Source organism: Microcebus murinus, chromosome 22 (assembly GCF_040939455.1).
Source record: "Microcebus murinus isolate Inina chromosome 22, M.murinus_Inina_mat1.0, whole genome shotgun sequence".
NCBI lineage: Eukaryota > Metazoa > Chordata > Mammalia > Primates > Cheirogaleidae > Microcebus > Microcebus murinus.
The window spans coordinates 25,764,559-25,786,848 of record NC_134125.1 but is presented as its reverse complement, the minus strand read 5'-3'; the positions used below and the strand labels follow the sequence as shown (position 1 = coordinate 25,786,848).

General features: G+C 54.2%; 1 protein-coding gene across 3 annotated transcripts; it reads right to left on the bottom strand.

Moving 5' to 3' along the window:
- Nucleotides 1-1,165: 1,165 nt before the first annotated feature.
- SMPD4 (sphingomyelin phosphodiesterase 4) lies at nt 1,166-22,131 on the bottom strand. Of its 3 annotated transcripts, XM_012776610.3 has the most exons (20): nt 21,906-22,131; nt 20,579-20,662; nt 19,059-19,145; nt 18,099-18,241; nt 17,599-17,674; nt 16,941-17,049; nt 16,784-16,836; nt 16,482-16,633; nt 15,191-15,323; nt 12,919-12,990; nt 10,365-10,451; nt 7,735-7,880; nt 6,963-7,053; nt 6,392-6,492; nt 5,448-5,611; nt 4,750-4,955; nt 3,955-4,188; nt 3,591-3,722; nt 3,313-3,441; nt 1,166-2,778 (listed from the first exon to the last, which is right to left on the bottom strand). In XM_012776610.3, exons 1-20 carry the CDS (start codon nt 21,978-21,980, stop codon nt 2,449-2,451), a joined length of 2,604 nt encoding a protein of 867 aa, XP_012632064.2. In that variant the 5' UTR covers nt 21,981-22,131; the 3' UTR covers nt 1,166-2,448. The 3 variants fall into 3 exon arrangements, with proteins under 3 accessions (XP_012632064.2, XP_012632067.2, XP_075852886.1); XM_012776613.3 differs by lacking the exon at nt 10,365-10,451; XM_075996771.1 differs by lacking the exons at nt 10,365-10,451; nt 12,919-12,990.
- Between the last annotated feature and the right edge of the window lie 159 nt (nt 22,132-22,290).

The window sequence follows — 22,290 nt, the reverse complement described above, 5'->3', positions numbered from 1 at the left end:
TTGCTGCCTTCCTTGCTGCTGTAGCTCTTTATCCTGTGGCCCTCTAGGATCGCAAGGGGTCACCCATGGTGAGGGGTTTCCAAACAACTGTTAGCAAAGTGTGGCAATCCTGGACAAGTGGTACGAGCTGCTCCTAAGTCTCCAAAGAAGGTGGCAAACCTTGGTGCTTGTAAGTCACCCCCCACCCCCTAGATGGTCTGTGCACTCCTAAGTGCTGCAGCCACCAACACACCAAGGCCCTCAAGGTGCAATCTCAAGGCTTTGGTGCCAAACCAACAGCCCCTACTACCCTCACTTTGTAGACACTGACCCAGACCCCTCAGAGGTCAAATGGGACACCCTTCAGCAGAAAACACTGGCCTATGAGACAGGAAAAGATGCAGAGGAATCCTTAGGCTCCCCCATTATTTCCGGTCATCATCTGACAGAACAAAATTATGGGAGGTGCCCAAAAGAAACATGAGATGGAGACATAACCATACCATGGTGGCAATGCAACATTTCCAAGAGAAGTCTGCACAGAGAGAGGAAGAATAGGGGGCAGATTGATTAGGAAGAGTTTTTGATAAGGTGTCCAAGTTCCTACTCACAATAACAAAAATGTGTCAACTCCTGGGGCTAGCCAAGGACCACAAATCATCTCCCAACAAACTCGAAGGTACTTGCGACAAGATTTGTCCATAAACCACAGAAGAGGCCCCCTCTCCGCCACAACAGTGATGCTCTTGTAAGCACAGGAGTCATAGTGTCAAGGGTACAGATGAGGACAGGGTCATTGAGAAGAGTAATGTGGGGAAAATGACCCCCCAGGAGGAGGAGCCTTTGCCTCCTGTCACTTGAAAGATGGCCTTACTAACGACTTATCTAACAGATGAAAATAAACTATCAAGCAGAAAGGGGAAAAAACTCACAACACCTAAGTGCCCCTTTGAAGAAAAAACTCACAACTACCCTTTCTTTAACTAAAACACCTGTGGCCTAACTTGTTCTCTTATCTGTTAGGCTTTGTTTTCTCAGCTTTGAAGATCACTAAGTGGACAGTATGGGTGCGAACTCTCTGCTCCAGCTCTCTGCCTCTACACTTGCCGGACAGATTTCAATGATTCAGATGAAGTTGGCCTCACGGAGAAAAAGAAAAATAAAGAACACCTGCAAGAACTAGAACTGACTGGAGATCCAGCAAAGGCGCTGGAAGACTCAGGAAGAGCAACAGGTTTATTCAGATCCATGGCCAGTTACAAGTTTGGTTTGATTTTTGGTCACAGGCCCCCAAATGCCATTACTCTGAGTTTACGATGAAATACAAAGTCCAACATTTATAATTTGAAAAATGATAGAAAAACAACAAAAACAAAGGCTTGGTTCAGAAATCCCACTGAGATGCTATTCTCCCTGCTGTCACCTGCAGGATGCATCTGTAGGTATGTGAGACCCTGTGGGGATTTAAGACAGTGAACACATAACTGCTGTACATTTTGAACACTTAAGTGTTACCAAAAGGTCACTGTCTTTGAGCACTTGATTTTCCTGAAGATACACATAACGCTCTGACCATCTGTGGTGGCTGTAGAACAGAAAATGGTAAGATCCAACCAATCAACCTTGACCTCGATGTTCCCCATGCCCAAGGACCAGTTTCTGTTTGTAACGAGGTATGGCAGGCAGTAACGCTGGGCACTGGGTTACCTGCTCATGGCTTGGGGGCCAGGGTGAAGCACTTGTGTTCTGAGAGGATCCTCGGCTCCTCCAAGGTGGAACTCTATGGCCCAGTCCTGGAGTGGCTGGGAGAACACGAAGATAGACCCTTACTTTGCCAAACGTGGTCGTGAAATGTAGCTTTGTATTAGGAATCAAAGGAGTGCCACCCTGTAGTTTTTTTTTTAAGATTTTCTTTTAGAAACTTCAGTTCTTCCCTGGACAGGAGGCTGAGCCACCATCCCAGTACCACATGGGGAGAGGAAGTGTCACAACCCACTCTGGCATAGAGGATGTAGCCCAGGACAAGGAGCAGGGTGCGGAGCAGGGGTCCTACCCAGAACAGGCCACAAAGAAGGCCAGCAGGAGTGAAAGCGGCGTCAGGTAGCTCCTTAGGAACAGCCAGAGTGGAGGGGGCTGCCCTCTAGGGCCAGGGAGGACAGGCTGAAGCCAGCACACTGGCTCCTAAACTTTACACAGGAAAATACTAAAATGGTTACTGAACAAAAGGCCTCGGGCTGCGAGTGAGGGGCTGGCAGCCGGGCTGTCACACAGCATGGTACATGTGCCCTCTACTGCCACCCCCTTCCTCGTCACACCTCAACTGCTCTCCCTTGTCGGTTCAGTTTCTTCTGAACGACTCCCCTGTTGCAGGAAAACACCCACTAGCAGCCCAAAGATGACTACGGTCTAGCTTGGAAGTGGCCTCCCAGGCAAACCCCCCAGTCTGCTGTGCAGATAGCGGCCAACCCATCAGAGCTGATGCAGCTTGCTCCGCTCCGTCAGCACCGTCATGGCCATGGCGTAGAGGATGTAGCCCAGGACAAGGAGCAGGGTGCAGAGCAGGGGCCCTACCCGGAACAGATAGGCCACAAAGAAGGCCAGCAGGAGTGAGAGCAGCGTCCGGTAGCTGCCCAGGAAGCGCAGGCTGAGCCTGGGGCCCCGGGCCTGGCTAGCTGCATGCCTCCGCCCCACGGGACTCAACAGGTGCCTGTTGGCCAGCACTGGCTCTGTGAGGTGGTAGCGACAAAAGCTGCCAAGGAAGTCATTGCGGGAGCACAGAGCTACCATCTGACCTGCAAACTGAAACAGACAGAGACACAGGTGGGCTGGGGACGGCAGGTGCCACCTCACAGGCCACCCCAGGGCTCAGGACAAACCCTCCCCAAGTAGCACTCTGGGAGGCTGAGGTGGGCGGATTGCTCGAGGTCAGGAGTTCGAAACCAGCCTGAGCAAGAGCGAGACCCCATCTCTACTATAAATACAAAGAAATTAATTGGCCAACTAATACATATAGAAAAAATTAGCGGGGCATGGTGGCGCATGCCTGTAGTCCCAGCTACTCGGGAGGCTGAGGCAGGAGGATCGCTTGAGCCTAGGAGTTTGAGGTTGCTGTGAGCTAGGCTGACGCCACGGCACTCACTCTAGCCTGGGCAACAAAGCGAGACTCTGTCTCAAAAAAAAAAAAAACCCTCCCCCAAGACTACTCTCCACCCAGTCTCACCCCAGCTTTTCAGATGGAATGGGAACGCTGAGGGGAGGGACTGCTGGGCAAGACCGTCCTCTGGAACCCATTTCTGGAAGAGGCCAGGCTGGCCCTGCCACCCACCCACTCACTCTGCGGTTGATGGCAGACGACAGCTGGAAGAGAGCACGGACCAACCAGGTGATCTCATAGCTCCGGATGGGCTGCAGCTCTGAATCCCCTTGGTACTCGATGTCAAATCTTCGCAGCCCGTTGATGATCTAGAAACCAAGGCCACAGGGAGAGGTCAGAAGATATTAAAGACATCCTGATAAGCCACCCAAAAGAGCCCTCTCTGCCCACTGGGGCCGGGGGAGTTGAGGCCGGGTCAGAAGGCCCAGGCGGACGCCTCCAAAACACAGTCCCTCACCTGGTACCGGCCCAGGGGTGTGAGGATGAGTCCATCCTCACCCACGATGCAGTCTGGGAGCTGCTTCTTTCCATTCTCATCCTGAGTGGTCCCCAAGGCGAGTGAGAGCTGCGTGAGCTGGGCTTCGCTGAGCTGTCAGAGAAATGCCTCTACTTTCAATTTCAAGGTGAAGGCAGAGGCCTGCTCTTCATCCACTGGCCTCTAACAGTGACAGCGAGGGGACCCAGACACAACACTCCAGGAGAGGGACTGTCCCCCACAGTGCTGGGTCCATCTGTAAGGGCCCTGGCATGGGCTAGCCAGAGAGTGGATCCCTCAGGATAGGGGACCCCAATGGCCCTTGGGTAGACCCAACTGCTCGTACCCGAAATATCTGGCGCAGGTACTCCAGGGCCTTCTCCAGGTACTCATCTGTCTTCCGGATGCTGTCCTGCCCCATCTCGTCCAGGTCATTGGCTGGGTAGGGGCAGTTGGTGTCAACGGGGCTGAAGCCCAGCCATGACAGGAAAGAAGAGCCAGCTGGGCTCTCCACACACTGGTCAGAGATGGATTTGGCAGTCTGCTTGGCCTGTGTGATGAGCTGAGCGAGGCGAAGGACCTACAGGGGCACAGGGAAGTCAGCTGACTTGCTCAGATGCTCCTACACCCCACCACTGACAGCATGGGCATGTGCTGCCACCCATGCAGCGTGGCTCCAGGGTGCCCCAAGAGGAATGTGAGTGATCAGAAAGGGTGGCTTCTGAGTGAGTACTTTTGTTAATTTTAAATTTATTTAATTAATTTATTTTTTGAAGAGACACTCTGTGACCCAGGCTAGAATGCAGTAGTGTGATCATAGCTCACTGCAGCCTCCAACTCCTGGCCTGAAGCAATCCTCCTGCCTCAGCCTCCCAAAGCACTGAGATTACAGGTGTGAGCCACCATGCACAGCCATCAGGGGGACTTTTAAAGACCAACTGATGGGCTTTCGAAAGGGAAAATTTCCCAACAAACACTGCCTTCATTACCAGAAAGAAATGATATTTTCCTGGAAATAAAAAGGAGGGGATGTGCAGTAGTATCAACTTGACACTCAGACTTCCTCCTCTCTGTCCTGAAATGTGGGCACCATCCCTGGCTCTGCTCGTCCCTATAGCCCCAGGGACCCCGACCCACTCACCAGGGTGCGGACCTCAGGCCCAAACATCGGAGTGTACTTGCAGTCCTGGCCCTCCAGGCTGTAGACGTGGCTCTTCACTTTGAAGGAGGCATCCGTGACCACCGGCGGCCAGGGCGACAGGAAGTTGCCAGTGAGTGTGGGAGCCGTGAAGAGTCGGTGCTGGCGGTGCGGGATGCCGAGCTCTGGCTCCAGGAACAGCTGCTCACCTGGAAGGTAGGACACAAGTCTGCAGACACCTAGCACCTCTTCCAGAAGCACAGAGTACTGGCTGCCTTTTCTGAGGAGCAGTGGCCATGGTGTGCCCACCCAAGGTCCTGCCTAGCAGAGTCTCCCATGCAGTACGTGGGACATGGCAGTGTTGACAGGGAGACAAAGGCCAAAAGAAGCTGACACTCAACAAAGCCAAGACATAAGCATGACAGGGACCAAGAAGATCACCTCCTGACACCGCCACCAAGAGAATTGGGGATTACGGAGGAGGCTTGGCTCACGGCTCTGCAGCCCCAGTCTACCTGCAGTCCCCACCCAGCATGCAGCAGCCACAGGGAGGGGGCTCAGCTAGTCTCAGACTCCACCCTGCATATGTGCACCCACTTTGCCCTGGGAGCCATGGACATACTGCTGTCTTGCAGCTAAGGGCCGAGCCCCGGTTTGAGCAGAGCAGGGCCTGTCTGGCTGGCCCTGGGCTGAGGACTTACCTTTCTGGATCATTTCAGCCAAGTTGGGCTGGGCAAATACTTTGGCTACTCGGAACACCATGAGAGCGTTCTTGGGGCTGACCAGATCTGTGCGGAGTGCACGGTTCAGGAAGGCCACAAACAGCTTGGTGTACATCAACAGGTTCTCCTGAACAAAGGGTGCCCTGGGGACCGAGGTGGCAGGTTGGGGCCAGCCTGTGCAGGACCCTGGCCAAACCTCCCTCTGGAGGCGGGGATGATGTTGGTCATGCCCCCATAACCCCTGCATGCCCCTGGGTTTCCAGACTCTCCTTGGAGAAGGCCTTGTGAAGGTGTCATAATGGCAGCTCAGCGGGATACAGGGGGCAGGGAGAAGGGCAGGACACAGGCAGGTGGGACCTAGGCCCTCTGAGGATAACATATCCTCAGGAAGAATGAGGCCTGTTTCCAAGAGGACTGAGGCCACCAAAGCAGAGCTGGCCAGAGCCTGATGGGGCAGAGGGAAGACCCGCCAGAGAGGTGAAAGGAAAGGCCTCAGGTGAGGACAGGAGACATCACCAGCCACACCAGGTGCAAAGGCAGCCTGGGGTTATGGGGCAGCCAGGAGGAACGAGCGGGAGATGAAGTGGCCACCACTCAGCTTTGTGCTGGTGAGAAAGGGTGAGGGATGGTTTGAGAGTGACTTGAACACACATCTGGGCCGGGAGGGCACAGCCAAGGGCATGGGGACCGGGAAGGACAGGAACAGATGCTTCCTTGGGAAATCAATTCCAAGGCACTGCAAAGCTCAGTCCAAGGAGGGTGGCCTGTGCTCCCAGTAGGCAGGGGCTGGGACAGGAGCCCGGGAGGCCCCTGGGGGGGCAGGGCCAGGTGATCACAGCACAGGCCGCCAGCAGGATGCCCCCGGGAGCAGCGTTTGGCTGGGGCAGCCAGTGTACCGCTGGGAGGAGGGGCCAGGGGCTCACCATTTCTCCAACACACACCGGGGCTGGGAGTCACTGCTCTGTGACTGCTTCTCAGGTGCATACCTCCACGGCTGCAGGTAGCTCAGCCACATCTCTAAGACCTGGGGAGGGACAGGAGTGCTCTGAAGGCCCAGCAGCTGGTGGCCGTGGGGCTGGGCTCTGGGCTTCTAGTCACATCCTCCAGTAGCCTGGAGCCCGGCTCCCAGAAGACAGCTAGGCGGGGGGTCCACGCCAGGTTCTGGCAGCTTCTCCTTGACCTCAGTGCAGATGCTGGGGAGTGGTGGGCTCTTCCCGCATCCCCAGAGACACAACAGGCAGGCCTGGCGCAGCCCTCTGGAAGCCAGGATCGCCAGCGGGCTTCTCCCAGCTGAAAGAGCCGAGGGCAGCGGGTGAGGGCAGGACCAGGCCTGCTCAGACACTGGGGCACGCGGGGCCTTTCTGCACCTGAGAGCTGCCTTTGGAAACCCAAGCAGGCAGAACAGCGTGGCCCCCGAGGCCTCTGCAGTAACAGTGGAGTCCCGCATGGGCCACACGCAGGGCAGAGGGGAAGGTGGGACGGGGAAGCACTCACGGCTCTGAACGACGCATCCAGGGGCCAGTGGCCGAAGCAGTGCTGCAGGAAGAGGTAGAGCTTCTGCTGGACAAACCTCGGGACAGCAGCCCTGCAGGGGAGGGGGTCACCTGCTGCTCATCCAGCACCTCTGTTAGCGAGGCGAGGCTCTGCCGCTGGAGAGCGCTGGGCACCCCTGGAGCTAGACCCACTCTTCAGAGAGGAAACCAACATCAGAGAGGGTAAGGAAAGTCCCAAGGACACACAGCACGAAGGTGGCGGAGCCAATATGGCTCCTGTGTGCACCTGACCTCAGCCCTACACAAGTCACCCGCTCGGCAGGCCCCAGTCAGGCCGGGAGTCAGGCCCGGGTCCCTGCCCTTCTCCTGACGGATGGGGGATGGGGAGCAGATTGCCATAGTGCCGAGCTCCCACTTCTGCTGCCCCTGTGGATGAAGGGACAAGAGAGCAGCAGGATGGGGCCCCTCTCTGGCCAGCGTGGCTCTTTGCACTGCAGAGGGCAGGGCTGCAGGGAAGGCCTGGGGAGCAGCTGCAGCCAGGGGCCAGCAGCTGGGGGGGCGGAGGCAAGGAGACAGGCTTGAGAGGAGTCAGGGCTGTGCAGCCCCAGCCCTGCAGAGCCTCACTGCTCCCAGAGCAAGGACACCACCCCTCACCCTGCCCCATGTCCTGGGCAGAGGGGGCTGTGGGTGACACCTGGGCAGGGGGGAGGACGGGAGGATGACACGGCAGCTGTCAAAAGCCACAGGAGCCCCAGCCCATGGCCTGCACCCACCGTTTGAACTCCTCCAGGGGGCTGGTGGCGTGAGAGTGGGCGGAGGGAGAGGCCTGCTCTGGCTTCAGGCTGTTGGCAAAGGCATGTAGATGCTTCAGCAGCAGGCGCACCACCAGCACGTGCTCCTCGGTGGGCGTGAATGACTCCTACCATGGAGGAGGATGAAGAGAAGGAGGAGGAGGAGGAGGAGGAGAAGTAGTAGGGTGTCAGGGCCCAGGGAGGTCTGCAGCGTCCCAATTGCTCAGCCCCCAGGTCCAATCACATGCGCCCCTGGGCTGATCACTCTGCTCCCTGACAGAAGGCACGAGCCAGGCTGGGAATGGGGCCAGTCCCGGGACACCATTGTGCCTGGCACCCAGCACTCACACTGTTTGGTCTCAACTGAGGCCAGCACCCCAGGTTGGGGGAATGCTTGGCTGGGCACCTGCACGACCTGCCCCCCCGTGGAGGGCTCACTACGATAGGCAAATTTGCAAAGTGCTTCCCAGCCCCACTTTTGCACCACCCTACACCCTCGGGCGTAGCACAGGTCATGGTCCACTAGGCTGTGCCCTTGGGCACTGCTGCCTATCCTGGTCCTCAGGGGGTAGGGGCAAGCTGGCATCTGCCCCCAGCTCTGAATCCAGGCCCTCCCGCCTGCCTCCCAGGAGTGTGCAGAAAGCTCCCTGGGGCCACAGCTTCTCCCCCCTCCCCTCCTAAACACACCTAGATGGGGGCTCAGCCGAGAGGAGCCCAGGCGTCACTGCCTCTGTTGCCCATGGACCAGTGGTCAGCAAACCCCCAGGAGCACCATCAAGAGTGTGGGCCTAACTTTTAATTTGCAGGACCTTAGATACCCAGATCCGAGATGAAGCCTGTTTGCCAGCTGTGGGGGTGAAGGTGGGAGCCTTGTGAGTGGACTGGGGCACAGGAAGTGTCGGAGGTGGAGGCCTGAAGGCAGGACCCTGAGTCTGGGCAGACACACACCTCTCCTCACCTGTGTATCAGCCCTTTGGGCCTTAAACACATTTGCAACGCTGAGGCCAGCACAGAGCCTGGCCTCCTGGCACACTCCGATATGCAGCAGCCCCCACACAGGCCACTGCCCACAGCACTGTCAACTCAGGTCTCCCCGCCATGAAAACACCTGCACACATGCAGGTGACACAGCCCACAAGTCAGGGGCTAAGTCGGAGGATGGAACTACAGAGTGGGAGGCAGTTTCTTCTGCTTGTCTGTATCTGTACGTGTTTGTGCGATGAATCTGCATGATTCTGAAGGAAGGAGAATAGCAGGGGACACAATACCCCCCAGCACTAACAGACTAGGGGAGCAGAGGGGCGCCAGTGCCAGGCGGTGAGGCTCCGGCAGGAGCCTTCTCCTGCTCTAGTCCCGTTCCTGGTCCTTCCATCCAACCTGGCCTGGGATCCTCACCCATGGTATCATCCCTGCGGCTAAGAGGAGGGGACAGCACCCACACGGGAACTGAGAACCCACCTTCCCCGGCTTGAGCGAACACCTGCTTCCGGGCCGTCCTGCAGAGTATGGAGGGCCAGGCCCTTGCTGCGCCCCGCCCAGCCACAGGAACTCTGCAGGATATTTTCCCACAGGTTTCCAGGCCGCACTGGCTCTTCCAACTCTGCACCCCTCCTGGGTCATATTCTCATGTGGGGCCCTGGCCACAGTTACACTTGGCCTCCACCTGCTCACTTTTAAGCTTTTAAGGAAGTGTCCACAAAGCTCCTGCATTTCCCATGAGGCGCAGCCTCACTTGCCATCTCTTCTGCTGGGAGGGGATTGGGGGTGTGTGAACAGAGCCAGATGCTTCCCCAGGACAACATCCCTCCTTCCTGGGCCCTCTAACCCTCTCATCTTGTGCTCAAATGAACGTTCAACTGTTGTGTGCTCCCTCCCAGGTTGGACTGGACAGACCTCAGGCCAAGAGCACAGCTCCACGTTTCTGCATCTCTCACAAATTAGCTAACTCTGTTGTCCCCAAAATGCCGCACAGGTCTGAACTCCACTTCACTGGCCTCAAGTCTGTCTCCACACTTGTCCTTTCAGCCCAGGCAGACCTCGATCTCCATGAGGTCACAGCCTGCTCTCATCTGCCTTGGGAAGAGTCTATGAGTGGCAAAGGCCAGCCTGGCTGGACTGTCAAGGGCTGGCAGCCTCTGGGGGCTGTGGGACACAGCCTCTGGTACTCCCCACCCCTCTGCCTCACATGTAGGCTGGGGCCACCCTGAATGGGGCAGACCCCACACTACCCATAAGTCCGTGGGCCTCAGCATCCTTGGCCACTTCCTGAGCACCAGGCCCTGCCCCTCTGGTTGAGCCAGGCCAGTGACTATTTTAGTTTCCTCAAAGTGGGGCCAAGCATGGCGCCCTCCAACACCAGAGAACTTGTGACACCTCCACTGGCAGAAGGATCGGCCAGCCAGGGCCATGTGCTCCTTGCTCCATCACACAGCCACAGACCAGGTGAGTCTATAAATCTGAGGGCTCCTCTCAGCACACAGGCTTCACTAGACTTGGAACAAGCCCTCAGAATCACCCGCAGCTGGCCCTGGCCAGACCCTCGCCCGGCCACTGTGCTGACGCACGCTCCGTGCTTTACCACGGCAAGGGAACAAAATGAGAGCAGCCAGTACTTGGTAGGCGTGGAGGGCCTGGAGGCTGGGCTGCGCAGGGCTGTGGAGGGCGCTGGAGACACTGAGCCGGTAGTGCAGAACCTCCAGCTGAGACAACAGGACAGAGACGCCAGAGAAAAGGCAGGGAGAGTAGAGAACAAGAGGATGGGTGGGGAAGGGCAGAGATGGACAGGACAGGGAGGGGAAGTGGGGAGAGAAAGAGAACAGTGAGAACAGCCCAGAAGTAAAGAGAAGAAACAAAAAACAAAAGACAAAAACAAAAGCACGGTCAGTGACAACCTAAATAAAGAGAGTCCCGGCAGCCTCAGGCCAGCACACCACCCTTGTTGGAGGCCCACATGGGACTCTGGGCAGGCAAAGCCATGGCCGTGTAGGCCAAGGGACAGACAGACCCTCAAGATCACCTGGAGGCCCCTCAATGTCACTTGGTCCTAAAGGCCTCTCCCATTTCACGAGGTTGGCCCAACTCGCTGCACTTCCAGAAGGGACCCACCCTCCCAGCCGACCCTGGGACCATACCCTGTGTGGCACATGCACCCCACAGCACACCAGGAGCCCGGGGCTCTTGCTGGGACACCCTACCAGCCACCAAGTCCCTGAAGGCCATTAGACTCAGAAAAGAAATTTTAGGGAAGCACATTATGGAAGGAAGACTCTGCCCAGAAAAGAAAAATATCTAACTTATTAGATTTCCCTAGATTAGCTTGAGAAATTAACCAAATCAGCATGGGACAGATCAACTTCTATGTGTGTAAAACCCAATTAGTATCCCCTCTACGAATGACTCTGAGAACTGAGATGATGGGACAAGATCCCGAGGGCAGCACAGATAGCAAGTGCAGCCTCAGCCGGCCGGGCCTCACCCCACCTCCACAGCCTATGTTCTGGCAATCAGTGGAGGCGCTGTGCTCACCGGTTCTAACTGTGGGAAGAGCCTCTCCTACCTCACCAGGATCCCCTGCCCTCCAGATGCACCTGGCTCCGCAGGGCAGGAGCCTCTGAGAATCCGACCACACACACCCAGAGGCAGCAGGAACCCTGAGGCTGGGACAGCCCAGGACACAGGGAGACAATGCAGCTGGCATGCTGTCTGGCCCCCAGCCCCACCACCTAGCTCCCTGGCACGTGGAGGCCTGCAGAAGCACCCTTAGCCAAGCGCAACCCAGAGCCAGCCCGGCGCACATGCTGCCCTTGCAAGGGCCCTCCCTCCTGGCCGAGCAGCACACTCACTGGGCTTCACACAGGAAGGTCAGAACGCACTCGCCAGATGCCAAGGAGACACACAGAGCAGGATGGGGCAGGAAGGAGGAGAGCAGGGAGGCATCTCCCCTCACAGCTTTCCTCCCTGCTAGATCCCCAGAAGGGCTTTCCTGGGTGGCCCTTAAAAGTAGGCATGTTCCAACTCGCTTAGAAGACAGGATGAACAGACAGGAAGACAATGCAGCAGAGTGGTCCCTGCCCGTGTAAGGCCAAGCCCCGTGCACAGGGCTGAGCAAGCATCTCAGGCCCAGGGGAGAAGCAGGGCCCAGGGACGCCCAGTGTCTGCATCCAAGGGCACCAGCCAGGAACATGCAGCAAGTCTGCTGGGAGCAGGGAGGGTACTGCAGGCTCTTTGTGACTCAAGGCCCAGGGTAGAGATGTGGGGTACCCTGTGCTCTGAGAGAGCAGGGGGGGTGTGCCCCAAGTGTCCACATAGCAGAGAACACAGCTACACACCTGGCTGTAGAGACTCTGCAGCAAGAGCAGACCCACAGCTTCTCCCCAGAATCAGATGAAACCTTACAGGACACCCTTCTCAATTTAAACTCTTCACCCACAGATTCTTCATTCCGAAGGATGCCCTCAAAAATTTTGTCCAGCAGCCCAAGCTATTGCAGAGTGTGGCTCTAACTATGGAGGATCTAAGCACACCCTGCCACCGTTTTACTCTGATTAGTGCATTGGGGTGCTGGCCCCAGGCATGGTGATACCAGCACAATTCCAAGGACTCTGCCACCTCCGCAAATGAGCGTACTGCCCAGGGTGGGAGCAGAGAAGAGAGAGGAAAGGGAAGGCAGGCTGCATGCAGTGGGGCACTGGGCCCAACCCACCATGAAAACGGCTCTAAAGGAGCATGGGCAGCAAAGGAGGCTCAAGGTTACCATGGTAGATGGGGGCTGCCCGGGGCTGCCACTTCACTGGAAAGAACAAAGGCACTGCTGGTGGTATAGGGGACTGACTGGGCCGCAACTCACAGAGGTACCTGTAGCTCCTCTGCCCCCACAGCAAGAGCATCACAACCTCACGCATTCCTACTGCCAGGGAGGGGGCTCTGGAACCACATAGAGAGGATCCCTGAAAGGACAGACCTCAAGACCCCTCAAGTGCCCACCTGTCAGGGAGCAAGGCTCCCCAGAACTGGAGAACAACACCCACCTTTTGTTTGGCATCTGAGGGGTGGATGGTGGGACTTTGCTCCCACCATCTAGCCTGCGAAAACTCAGACCGAGAACAAGAAGTAGCAGGTATACCAGGGCCAAAGGCAGAGATGGGAAGAAAAACTGTAGAAACATACCTTGGCATGAGGGGACTGCATTTTTTGGTACAACTCCAAAGAATAATGATGAAGCCACATTTCAACAAAAACCTGCAAAAGAGCATTAGCTGGTCAAATCTTTCCGACAATAGTGCCAAGACCATTCAACGGGTAAAGGACAGTCTCCCCAACAAATGGTGCTGAGGAAACAGGATATCCACATGCAGAACAATGAAGATGGACCCTTACCTCACACTATATATAAAAATTATTCAAAATGCATCAGCAAGCTATGTAAGAGCCAAAACCATAAGCTCTTAGAAAACATGGGAGAAAGGCTTCATGACATTGAATTTGGCAATGCTTTCTCAGCTATGATATCAAAAGGACAAATAACAAAAGAAAAAAAAATAGAGAATTGGACTTCATCAAAATCAAAACTCTTATGCACCAAAAGACACTACTGACAGAGTGAAAAAGCAACCCACAGAATGGGAGAAAATATCTGCAAATCATGTATCTGATAAGGCAGTAATATCCAGAATATATAGAGAACTCCTGACACTCAGCAATAAGAACACAAACAATCTGACTCAAAACTGGGCAAAAGACCTGAATAGACATTTTTCCAAAGAAGACATACAGATGGACCACAAGCACATGAAACAATGCTCAACCTCACTAATCATTAGAGAAAGGCAAATCAAAACGACAAGATATCACCTCACACACACTAGGGTGACTATGATAAAGAAAAATAACAGAAAATAACAAGTATTGGTAAGGAAGTAGAGAAATTGGAACATTTGTGCACTGCTGGTGGGAATTGGTAAAATGGTACGGCCACTATAGAAAACACTATGGTGCTTACTCAAAAGATTAAACATAGAATTACCATATGATCCAGCAACCTCACTTCTAAGTGTATACCCTGAAGAACTGAAGGCTAGATCTCTAGATATTTGTACACCCATAAGCAGTGTTAGTCACAACAGTTAAAAAGTGGAGGCAATCCAAGTGTTTACTAGCAGGTGAATAAATAGAATGTGGTATGTTGAACCTTCAGGACATTATGCTAAAGTGAAGTAAGCCATTGACACAAAAATAAATACTCTACAGCCTAAATAAAACTCTAGATATAAGCACCTGAAGTAGTCAAATTCATAGGAAGAGAAAGTAGAATAGTGGGTGCTAGGGGTCAGGGTGGGGAGAATGGAGAGTTGTTTAATGGGTACAGTTTCAACTTCACAAAATAAAAGGCATTTTGGTGATTAGATACACAACAATGTGAATGTACTTAACACTGCTGTGCACTCTTAAATGCTTAAGACGATAAACACCATGTTGTATGTATTTTATAATTAAAATTGGCCCAAGAAACAGAAACTTCCAATTCTTCCATGCAAGTCTGTGTCTTGGTCACCTGCCTTCCTCGTGGGCTGACACAACCCGAGCCCACTGCAGCCGGGAGCTGCCTGAGCCACCATGGTCCCCTGTGAACAGAGGTGATGATTCCTACCAGTCTGACGTCCCAAGGCTGCTGTGAAAATAACATGGAGGTTTCAAAAAGCACAGTATCCTACACACTAGGAGTCATGTGGGAGGTGGGAGAGGCAGAACCCCATGCGATCCATGTTCCATGCTCTCACCAGCAATGCTGTGGTTACCAAGTCAGCCCCAGGATCCAGGTCAAAACCAGCTGAATCTCCAATGTGTGCTCAGAAGACAAACCAGGGCCTGGGAGGTGGCTCAGAAGAGCAGGACTGCTCAGTGAGTGAGCCAGCCCATGCCCGTGTGAGAGGCTAGAGCCCACAAGCGCAAACAAGGGTCTCTGCCGCCTCCCGTTTGGATCCCCTGACACGCAAGAGCTGGGGGCTCCCTGCCAATCAAAGGGGAGTTACCACAGGCCCCCCACCATCCAGCATGATGAAAATGCTGCTGGGGCAGGGCTCACTACCCACATGACAGCGAGCACACGACACATCTTGAATAACATGGAAGGAAGTCAGAGGGGCAAGGTGCAGTGGGGACAACATTTACACACATCCACTGAAAAGTGAAAGACTCTGCAACAATTATGTCACCACAGGCAAAACCAAACAAAACTCCCAAGGACAGGAGTCCTGGGATGAAAAACATTGTCAATGACATTTTCTTCTCATCTGTTCTCTAAATGTCACAGAAAGAAAACACCAACAGTTTAGAAACCCCCCTAGGCTGAGGGGCCGTCTCTGGGACTCTGCCCACATGGTGGATGGCGGCTGAGCAGTTCACTCTGAAACAAGAAGAGACCAATGTCCTCTGTGCTCACCTGGAGCAGAGTTTCTGACCTCCAGATCTCATGGGAGGCAGGGTCTGCATTCACAGATGTCTGATGGGAGATGTGTCGCTTCAGGAGGCCGGTGTGGTGGAGGCCATAGGAAGCAAAGGACATGGCTGGGGTCCTGAAAGAGACACAGAAACAGGTCTCCCACCCACTGGCCAAGCCAGGGGCAACGTGAACAACAAAATCAACAAGAACAATAATGAATTATAACCTGTTAATCACATGACAACCGCCAGGCCGCTACTGATATTACTTAAATAAATAAATGGGGAAGAGAAAAGTCTTCCTTATCATAGAGTGCCCACTAATACCATGTAGAAGGGATAAAATTAAGAGGCTGGGGTCCTGTAACTTACTCACATGGACCAGAAAAAAAAACAAAACAAAACATATTTAACAGATGCTCTCAGAGTGTGGAGAGCAGGGTGGTGGTGTGAGAGTTATGGGGTAAGAGAGGTTGCCCAGGTGACAGCAGTGGCCAGTGACCCTGACAGATTGGTGAGGCTGTGGGCGAGAAGGACTTAGAGGTGGGGCAGGTTCTGTCCTCTCAAAGGCAGAATTCAGCTACCCTACTCATGTGTGAGTTCTGGATAAGGGCCTAGACTGCACATGCCAGCAGAGGTCAGTGAGCAGAATCTGGGGACACGCAGACATGCAGCCCCCCCAGGGAAGGAGATGGGTCATGAGGGTCAGAAGAGCACAGGCAGCTGCCGTCAGGGCAGGAGGGTCTTCTGGGGAGTGGGCCAAGAGGCCTCCAATAAGGGCCCACCGAGGCCCCAGAGTAGCCAGGCAGGAGGCCCCCAGTGCCACCCCCTGCCCCAATACCCCAGTGTCAGGCTCAGGCTGCTTGGCCTGACAAAAGCTCTTCAGCTCAGGGCCTTGCACTCTGGCCAAGACCTGGACCAGGGGCCCACACAGATTCTTAACATTCTCTTTCGTCATAGACAACCCTTCCGGCCTGCCCACCACTCAGTGTGGGGCTGAGCTGAGACACCACCTGCAGGGAGGGCTGCTCAGAGTAGAACAGAAGCCTGTTCCCACACCACAGTGAGGCCTCAAGGAAGCCAGAGACCCGACAGCTTCAGTGACAGCCACAGACACCAAGAACTAAAACGCAGATGTTCCCTCACCCTGTCTTCAAATCCATGCTTGGACAGCTGGGGTTGGGGAGTGAGTCATAAGAACAATTGGGGAACCTTGGAAAAGGGTGGCACCACTGTCCTCATGGGTGATGTCACTGACCAGGCCACTCCCTTAATGGCCAGGGCGGCCTTACCTGGGAGCTGGTGAGGCGCTAGCCCCCCCTGGGCTGGAGGAAAGTGGGGGGGGCACGCTGCCTTCAGTGGGCAGGAACCACGACAGGTACCTGTCCACCAGGATGAAGTAGGCACAGTCTGATGTACGGACGTGGAGGGACACAGGGAGTGGCTGGAAAACCAAGCTTGTCGTCAGTGTGGGCTCTGGGCCCTGCCCAGATGCCAAGAGCCCCACAAGCTCAGGGGAGCTCTGGGCCTCAGCCATGCCCCTCCCAGCAGGCACTGGTGCAGCCAACTGCACTCAGAGGCGACCCTTCCATACCTTCTGAGTGATAAGGCTCAGGGCAAAGAAGAACGTATAATACTCGAACGGATCTGATGGCAGCGTCAGGGGCAAACACACCACAAAGTTGTTGGGCCACCCCGGCACCATGTGCTGAGCCACCCGGCCTCCCCACCACAGGGCCACTAAAGGATACTGAGGGCCAGGTTCAGGCCAAGACCTCCGGCTGGGGGAAACTGGACCTTGTTGTGGTACAGAGGGCTGTCAGGGAGGACGCATTCCTGGATGGATGCTTTTACAGGGCCCTGCACAGAGAGGGAGGGAGGCTTGCGGGCAGTGCCCCACACACACTGCAGCCCTTCTGGAAGGCTGTTGGGGAAGGAACACTGCTCCTGTGAGCAGTGTTGGAGCATAAGAGCCTTTGCTTAGGGTCTTTCCCATCATCCTCACAAGAATCTGCAAACAGCAAGGCCAGCAGCTCAGTGCATTTTTGAGCTCCATCTCTTTTGCCTCCTGTACCCCTGAGCAAGGCACCCTGCAATTTGCCCCTGGAAGATGTGACACTCAGAACAGCAAAGCAACTGGTCACATGGCTCCATGTGACCCTCAGCCAGGAGCACACCAGACAGCATGGCACCTTCTCCACTGACAGAGCTTGGGATGATCTTTAAATATCAGTAGCTGTTGCAGTTCTAATTTGTGGTGCCTCCTGGACTCTGAATAGCCAATGTGGCATTCTCCTCTGCCCGCTGTCACAAGGCCTCTAAGCCCTCTTAGCCCCTGCCCGCCCACCACCATGGCCACTATGCAAGACCAGCAGTCCCCAGAAACTCTCAGAATCACAGTTTACTTACAGGCAGGTAGGAGACGGGAAAGTCAAACTTATAGTCTTCAGCTTGAAGTTTATAAACCAACTTCATCATTGGGCCACTGAATATAAAATTAAATAAACAAACAAAAATAGAGCAAATGAACTACAAACTGCTTTAGACTTGGGTCTTGCTCTGTAGCCCAGGCTAGAGTATGATAGTTCATTCATACTTCATTGCAACCTCAAATTCTTCAGCTCAAGTGATCCTCCTGCCGTAGCCTCCCACGTAGCTGTGACTACAAGCACACATCACTGTGCATGGCTAATTTTTTTAAATTTTTGTGTAGAGATGGGGTCTCGCTATGTTTCCCAGATTAGTTTTAAACTCCTGCTCTCAAGCAATCCACCTGCCTAACCTCTCAAAGTGCTAGGATTATAGGTGCGAGCCACCACACCCAGCTTTTGATTAAGAAACAGATTGATTTAAAAATGAGATCACCCTGAGGAAGCACCTAGTTCTTCTAAGGTGACAAAACTACCTACCCAGGATCTAGAAATTCCATGGCGATGCTATACTCCACAGGGTTCAACCGTCCTTGTAGGCAGCGGAGGTTCCAGCCAACGAGAATGCCATCCAGACTGCCGAAAATGCTCTCCACCAGCCACGGGAAGACGGCATGCAGCTCCTGAAACAGTGAGGCTGTGGGCAGGTGCCCACTTCTGCCCCGGCTCAAGTCCTGCACTCTGCCCTACCCACTCCTTCTGAGAAGGTCACACCACCCTGGCAGAGACCCACAGGGACAGTCCTGCATCCACAGGAACCCTGGTACAGCATGCCAATGAGAAGAGTAGCTTTGGATTCTTCTGCTGGGGTCGCATGGTATACCCAGCACCATTGCTTTAGACTTGTGTCAGTTAAATCAGCCTGTAATTAAAAGACTTTTTAAAATGTCAGAAATGTCTGAACTAAAGAGAGTTCTATTAAAAAGGGTGGCAACATCTTTTCTCAGAGTGAAGCCCCTGAAACATAATTGACCGGCTGCCATTTGGTATTAACTCTTTGTCCAGGCTACCTTCCTGGGATTGACGCTTCCAGGTGTGATTTAAACACTTATTTTCAGTTTTTGCATTAGGGTCTCTCAAACTTGGCACTATTGACATTTTGGGCTGGATATTTCTTTGTTGCAGGGGGCTGGCCTGTGCACTGCAGATGTTTCCAGCATCCTTGGCCTCTGCCCAGTAGAGGCCAGGAGCATATGTCCCATCTGTTGCTCCCAGTGGTGACAACCAAAAATGTCTCAGACATTGCCAATGTCCGAGATGGACAGAAGCACCTGTGGTCCAGAACCGCTGGTCTACACGTTCACATAGTTAAACATGTCCGTAAACATGAGTCATGATATCACAGAGGTCAGGCCTCTGTGCCTCAGAAGAGGGAATCAGTGACTATGATAGTTTTCCAGGAAAGACAAGCCCCAGAGAGAGACCCCAGCAGACTTGTACCTTTGCTGGGAAATCCTCAATGACTTTAACCAAGTCTTGGCACCGCTGTGCAAAGGGCTTATTTATACAGTCAGCTTTCAGGCTGGCCTGGAAAACAAAACAAAGGGAAAAAACTGTGAGCGTATTCGCTCTGCAGCTGTTGGTGATATTTTGGCTCAAGTCAAAACAGAAATCCAAGTGAGGTGTGTCACTCAGACATACAGCCATTGCCTTGTCTCCAGGGGACAAGGGGTTGTGTGTGTGCCAGTGGCCCAAAGGATACCTCTAGAAGACAGGCTGCAGTTCTGTGCTCGCTAGACCCGCAGTGCTCGGGCTGGCTTCCCAGCACCCTTCCACAGGCGGCCAGTTACCTCGGAGCGTTGCATATCAGCAGAAGAAACGAACTGACTTCCGCTGATCCACAAGCAGGGAGTCAGCCCCAGGTTCAGCCGGCAGCAGCAGAGGACCCGTACAATGCAGGGCACCTCTCACACCACAGCGAGCCCACTGGGTTTGCACACGTGAACTGCAAAGTTCCCACCTGACTGACTACCCGTGATCACAAAGCCATGATCGTGAGAATGTCCATCTAAATAAGGGCACAGCACAAGCCCTCTTAACCGAGCTGGGCCTTAATCAGTAGTGAACCCTCTGAACTCATGCCCTTAAAACACAGGGCAGGCTCAAATGACAGATGGTTTCAGGCAAGTTGACACTAGTCATGAAGGCAATGGATAGGCTGGACAACATTCAGGACAAGGACTAAGAAATGTACCTGAGGTCATAGGATGTGGGGAAAGCACCCTGACTACACAGAGAAAAGAGGTCTCTGTGCAAACAGATTAATGTCAGGAAATACCCAAATTTCCGCCTGCAGAGCTTTCCCAATAGCTAAGGCCTTGCTTACCTCCAAAGGAGGGTAGATTTCACAGGGCCTGAGTAAGAAACAGAGATCTGAGCTATCAGGACACAAGTCAGACCTATTGGCTCTAGTGGGGCACAGCCAAGAAGAATGTTCCTCCAAAGGAATGTTTACAAAAAGCATCTTCTGGGAACTGAAACTGGGAACCTTCATCTCAGACATTTGCCTCATACCTAATTTGTCAGCATGTTAACATTTAAAGTGCAGTCTTAGCCACCCCAGCACAGCAGGGCCTTTCTATTTTTCACTGATAACAGTTATGATTATTAATTATTAGAACAATCCATATCTGCATAACGTTTTACAGAGCAGGAACACACATCCTTTTCCCTTGCTCCTCTTCCTCATACCCTGGGGAGTAGGGACAATAGCACTTGAATCAATTTGTCTTATAGAGAAGAAAACTAGAGCTCAGAGCGTGAATAATCCCAAGGTCTCGCGGTAATAAGGAGGCAAACTAAAGCTGAAGGATTCTAACCCCAATTCTGGCATTATTTCCATCACACGCCTCTCAAAAACAACCAACAAGCAGTTATTCAAGTCAGTGGAGATAATTCTCAAGGCCCTCAGCTATGCAACTGTTGTCACACTGACACCCATGCGGGCAGTTGATATTTACCAATAGGAAGCTGGGTTGCTGCAGATGAGGGAACGCCATAGCAGCCTCCAGTGGAGCATCAAGAATGGCCACCTTAGCAAACCACTGTGGAAAAACAAAGATGAAATCTCAACATCTGCCACACAAGAGAATATGTAGTTTTATGATGCCCAGGAGAACGTCTGTGTAACTCAACACACACTGCACTGCCCACTGCCAATTCCCATGTTTTAGTGTAGACACCACACCTGGCTAAACTTTTTTTTTTAAGATAGGGTCTTACTATGATATTCAGCTCTGCCCAACTGCACCAGGAAAGGTGCTGAGGTGGCAACTGGCAGCCTGTGTGTAGGCAGAGCAGAAAGGCTGGGGTAAAAAGGCCTTGTACAGGTAGTGGAGGGGATTGAGAGGAGATGAGAACCTCTGCTAATTGACAACAGGAACATCTCCCAGGTTTTTTCAATTCTTGACTAGCTATCAACTTCGGTTTTGAGGAAAACTTAAATAAAACGCCTCATTTCTGACCAACCTGATAAAGAAAACACTGCAAAATGCTCAAAGCAGCATAACATCGTGGACTGTTTGATAAGGGCAAAGGGCAGGGCTTTAGAGTGAGGACGTGGAAGCGTCTCTGCTCAGAGGAAGCTTCCATAGGCAGCGGCCGAGTGAGGCCCAGAGGCCTCTAACTGGGGTTCCTAAGGGAGGGCAGTGTCTCCACACCCCTCCCACCCTGCCTCGGCGACACTCCATCACACCCCTCCTCGGGCTGCGCACCAAGCGTCCCCCCATCCCCTTCCTTCAACAGCCTGGTTCTTCGGGAGCTGCTCGGGACCCTACGGTTTCTTCTGGGAACCGCAGCCCTCAGGCAACGCCGGTCATGCCGAGGAAACGGTGTCACTGCCAGAGCCTGCCTCTGGCTGCTCCCTGAGAAGCAGCAGCATGCCCCAGCGGTGGGTCACAATTGTCCTGGTTAGTGTCTGTCGGGGGCCCCTACTGCAGATGAGGAAACTGAGGCTCGGAGAAGCCTAGCCACACAGGGGGCGCGAAGTCGAGCCAGGACTCGCACTCGCACTTCCTCCCGCGCCGCTTGCGGAGCCTAAAGCTCGACCTTAACTCGGCGCTGTCCTTCCCTCGACTCGCTCAGCGAACGTTAACCGAGCTCGTACCGGACGGGTGAGCGAGCTGCGCGGGAAAGTGGGATAGAGGCACGGCGAGAGGGCTCAGCCGGGACCCTCAATTTCCCCGCCGCCCGGCCAGGGCAAAGGGGTCAGGGCCTGGCCCGAGTTCCGGGGCTCGCGGAAGCCGCTGGGGCGCGGGGGCTGTCCAGCGCGCGCCTCCCGCTACTCACCCGAGGGACCCACAGCGCTGCCTGCCTCAGGGATGGAAACCGCCATTCGGACACCCGGCGCCGAAATGTCGTCATCAAGCTGCGTCTGGCGTCACTCCCCCAGGCCGGGCGGGAAAAGCGCCCCTACCTCTTTGCAATGCTACCTTAAAGGCGCCTGCGCAAAGCGAAGGGCGGCCAGGTATTGGGGGTGAGGGGGATGGTCTGTCGCTGAATGCGCGTGCGTAGTGGCGGCAACCGCGCCCCGTACGGCTTTGCTCACGTACTTAAGCCACGGCAAGGAGTGCGCGTGCGCAAAAGCGGAAGCTGTTGCCTAGGGCTCTCGACGAGTGCCCCCTAGTGGGGAAACGGCGCAGAACACAGCGGCCTTGTGGTGAGCGCCTGTCTC

Bases quoted from the DNA above. Each gene is read 5' to 3' on its own strand.
- SMPD4 (XM_012776610.3), bottom strand. From the start codon at position 21,980: ATGACGACATTTCGGCGCCGGGTGTCCGAATGGCGGTTTCCATCCCTG. The intron at 16,837-16,940 runs GTATCCTTTAGT...CGCTGCCATCAG, and splicing joins TGGCCTGAACCTGGCCCTCA to ATCCGTTCGAGTATTATACG. The intron at 12,991-15,190 runs GTGAGCACAGAG...GCTCTTTTGCAG, and splicing joins GGTCAGAAACTCTGCTCCAG to GTTTTTGTTGAAATGTGGCT.